Source organism: Etheostoma spectabile, chromosome 14 (genome assembly GCF_008692095.1).
Source record: "Etheostoma spectabile isolate EspeVRDwgs_2016 chromosome 14, UIUC_Espe_1.0, whole genome shotgun sequence".
Classification (NCBI taxonomy): Eukaryota; Metazoa; Chordata; class Actinopteri; order Perciformes; family Percidae; genus Etheostoma; species Etheostoma spectabile.
In genome coordinates, this window is record NC_045746.1 from 4846294 (window position 1) to 4850855 (window position 4562).

The 4562-nt window shown below is 37.8% G+C and overlaps 1 protein-coding gene across 1 annotated transcript; it reads right to left on the reverse strand.

Annotated features, from left to right (window-relative positions):
- Positions 1–1755: 1755 nt before the first annotated feature.
- Positions 1756–3889, reverse strand: sem1 (SEM1 26S proteasome subunit). The gene is made up of 3 exons (XM_032535991.1): positions 3712–3889; positions 3120–3213; positions 1756–1954 (listed from the first exon to the last, which is right to left on the reverse strand). The coding sequence occupies exons 1-3, from the start codon at positions 3785–3787 to the stop codon at positions 1912–1914; spliced, it is 213 nt and encodes a 70-aa protein (XP_032391882.1). The 5' UTR covers positions 3788–3889; the 3' UTR covers positions 1756–1911.
- Positions 3890–4562: the final 673 nt, after the last annotated feature.

Below are 4562 nucleotides of genomic sequence, written 5' to 3' on the forward strand. Positions count from 1 at the left end.
TAAAAAACACTGCGTGCCATTCCCAGCTTATCGTATTTTTAAAATAACACTGCATTATCCAGTAGCTACATACATTGGATATAGTAAATTCAAAACTACAGTGGCTTGAGAAAGTTTACACACCCTTGCTAAAGTTGATTATTGAGAGGAATACAAAATTTTAAAAATGCCTTAATTCAAGGAAAATTTGGAAAATCCTTTAAGGACACCAATTTTCTTTGTGAATGAATAATGTATTGTTAATAAATAAATGTTCTTCCCTAAAATACAGAGGGCATAAACACACATACCCACCTATGTTACATTCCCATAGACGCAGGCAGATTTTTATTTTTAAAGACCAGTTATTTCATGAATCCAGGATGCTATGCATCCTGTCAAAGTTCCCTTGGCCTTTGGAATTAAAATAGCCCCCCCACATCATCACATACATAGAGATTGGCATGGGGAACTTTCCATAAGATCATCTCTCAATGCAAATCAAACCAGGTATTAGGCTAACTGAAATATTACCATGCCAATCTCTAGATATGGTGAAGGGTATGTGATGATGTGGGTTAGTTTAATTCTAAAGGCCAAGGGAACTTTGTCAGAATGCATAGTATCCTAAATCCAGAATAAAGGCATTAAGATCAATTTCCAAAGATGTTTTTTTTTTTTTTTATTTCTCTTTTTAAATCAACTTTAGCATGGGTGTGTAAACGTTCTCAAGCCACTGCACATGTTCATCTCAAACAAGTACAAAAACTGAACGCAAATACAGTACTTCAGTAGATGTACTAAGGTTACTATCCACTAGGCAGAGGATGAATGTTATCAGGTTGAAAGCAGCTCTTGCAGCCTTGGTCTTACTGGCATCCATTTCACCTCATTAGGACCCTGGGACTGAGAGTCGACAAAACACTGAGAGAAATCATTTTGCCGGGGGAGTGTGGCGGGATAAATTGGCCTCTGGTTCAGTATGAGAGTCCCCGCTGTGACAAGCGGAAGAGAAGGGCCTAGCTGGCAGTAGGGGCAGGCCCAGGCATGGCAGGCTGGGAGGCCCCATGCTGAGACCCCCTACCTGTCTCTGACAAACACGGCAGTGGATAATCTCTCCTTCAGGGACTCGGCCCAGCGCTGTGGGGCTGAGAGGGAAGGGGGCTGTTATACAGCACAGTGCAGAGGAACTGCCTTTGTATGTGTGTAGCATGCACCACAAACACTTATTTGCATTGTTTGCACCTCCACTGAGCACAGCTTATGTACATCTCCATTTCCCCGTGTACATTTTTTCCTCTTTTCCCTTAACATAAAAGTATGGTTGCTATAAAATGATCTTGAATCTCTCGGATAAATTCGGTTAGGCACCTGAACTTGAGTAATATGGTACAAAATTCACGGTTTCCAAAATAAATGCACAATGTGTCAGAGGGCAATAACAAGCCGCCCATTACAGGTAGATTGTGTTGACTTGGCAGGTGTGCTTCTGAGGAGATCACAAAGCGCTTACAAAGAATGTAATTTGAAGATGTTTAAGCAAAACCCTCAGCCATCTTTCACACAAAATTGGTTACGCAGCATGAATTGGGAGGTATGAAAGCAATTATAATGTATTAATTTACTAATATGACTTGCTCAATTTTAGCATTGTTCCTGTGATTACCAATGTAATGCAATCCAGTTGCTCAGGTTTGCGTAAAATAGCAAATGTATTCTATTGTATCCATAAATAAAACATTTTCAGGATAGTCAGTAAGTAAAAACACTCAGAGGAACAGTGTTCTCTTAAGAATTTACTTCCATCAATATTTATTACAAAAACAAATTAAGATCCTACAATCTCTTCTGGTGGTATGTGGTCAACCAGTAATATTGAAATATAAAAGTCCATATCCAATGTCTTCAAATACTGAACGGCCTTGTTAGCTGCTAAGATGTCTCCATCTTGTAACCATGTTTTTCCATTTCAGCTCTGCAGGGAGAAGGAAAATAGAAAGATCAAGTCAGTAGAGATGATTACATGTGGGTGGTTGAGGCACAAGTACCCTCTGCTATTGATTGTGAGAACCATTAAGAGATGGGAGTGAAAAATATATATAAATATTGCATAATGCGGGCAGCTATGGATTTGATGAACACACACCTTTAAAAACAACTTAATAGCATGGTTATCATAATTGACCTAAATAAAACAGCATATTACTGCTTAAAGTGTACTCAAATAAAACAGACCAGCCACTTATCTATAACAGTTATTGATTATACGATAAGTGTGAGTTTGCATGATGGATCTTATGATAACTCTGATGTGTAATTTGCATCATGCTTAATGCACAATTTCAGATACAAGTGAAACATCCAATTAACTATTGCTGAAATTAACAACCACCTATGCTATGATGAGGAGCTGCAAAGTAAGAAACCAGGTTTTCTGCAATTCCTAAATTGCATTAAGATTGATCAAAGAGCAATCTGCCATAAGTAGCTTCCTAAAAAGCCCTTTTGGAGCAGCAAGTTCTTGACCAACAATTGTCTACTTGTTTAAACCAATCTAACCAGTAGCATTTGTTTCCATATTAACTGTAATTAAAGTGTGGGCATATATAGTTTATCTGTTTTATTTCTTGAGAACACATTTAAAGTAAGATATCAAGAGCAATATCTTAAACAAGTCCCCTTGTTTTACCGTAATACCTCACCATACTTATAAGCCAACACATGAAACCAAAGTAGCTAATCATACAGTGAAATTTGGAAATCTTTCAAGAATCAATCTCTTTCAATTGCAATACTGTAGTGCAAGTTATTGGAGAAAAGGTCTGCCTGTCACTAGTGGTGTCACACAGTGATTATTTTCAGTCCCAGTTAGTAATTTCTAAAATAATTCATCAAAGAGCTCTGTGTCTCATGTATTGTATTTCATGCAAGACAATTTGTCCTATATGGCATCAAGTGTAAATAATCAGGTCACACCAAGAATGACTTAACCTATTAAAACCACATTATGAACGTATACTGATCCACCTGTTTCCAGCATCTAAATTATTTGGCCTGCTGTATTAGATACACTGACAGCCTATGAGGGAGTGTAGCTTAAGACTGACATGTATTGAGTAACGTTATTCAGAATAACTTACCTCAGTTGATTTGAGAAATCATCCTCTACGTTGTCATCATCCCAGTTGTCTTCCCAAACATGAGCGTCTTCATCTTCATCCAGCCCCGTCCAATCTAGAAATTTAAAAGTTGTATTTTAATGACATTAGGAAACAAAGTACTATAGTCACATACTCAATTGAGAGAGAAAAATAAACGTTTAAAACACTGTAGTTGCTATTGACTATCCATGTAGTTAACTTATAGATCACGGTTAACCTGAACGGACAGCTAGCTACACTTTAGTTAGCTTCTCGGCTCGTATTAATTATACACGCTAGCAAAATCAAAAACAGAGACGTAAATGTCCAGTAAAAAAGAAAACGTCTGCGACTGTAGAAGGTAGCAAGCTCCATTGGATGAGTAATTTAGTAAAGTTAGCTAACTTAGATCAGCTGGCTGTGGCGTGATACCAGCTAGTTTGCTAAATGCTAGCTAAAGCTAACATGACTAGCTAGGCTAGCTAGCTGAGTCACTGTTGCAGGGCCCCGCACCGAAAGCAGGTAACGTTAACGATGGTCAGTAAAAAGAAACAAGAGCAGTATGACCTCAAAATACATCTGTATTATTTACCTTCAGCTGGGAATTCTTCAAACTCATCATCCTCCTCCAGTAAGCCAAGGTCCACTGTCTGTTTCTTGTCTGACATGTTAGCTTGCTGTGTTGCTGTTTGTTAACGAATGGCTTTCTATAGCAGAACGGTGTGGTGTGACGCTGAAGTTGTTCGTGCGGGTGTAGACTGCGTAGGAAGGCGCAGTAGCGGTCACCTTGCTTTACGCAGTAGCAGTCACTATGCTTTACGCAGGTAACGCAAGGTAAGACATTTTTGTTGCAGGTTATGTAGCATATTTAATTAAAAGTACATTTTAATGTGCTTAACAATCATATTATTTTTATTTTTATACACTTTCTCTTGCATGTTCGAAATAAAGATATCAATCAATCAATCAATATGCATTTGCGCACACTCAGAGACAGTAAAAGAAAACATGCATCGCTCAGACACACTCTAAGAAATAAATCCGTAAAATAACAGAAAAAAAAGTTCTGGCAGTCATAACCATAATTAAAACAAAAAATGAAGAAAAAATTGCAGCTGAAGTAAAAACTGCCGCATTAAGTGATTTTGACGCTGTTTCAACGTTCTTATTTACTTTTTGGTGCTTTTTTTTTACAACATTTTCAACGCGTTTTGTTCCACTTTTGATGCTTTTGAGGCTTTTGACGCTCCCTATCCAGGAACCTGCGGTGAAATGCAGACGGAGCACAGATAAAGTTCCTTAATGCAATCTGAATATAAATAAACACAAAAACAACTGTTAATCACTTCTATGGACACGTTCTCTTAGAAAAAAACAGTACTGCAACCGTTAATAAACAGAAATTCTAAGAGTGCAGCAGTGACACAGATAGACACACAAAAT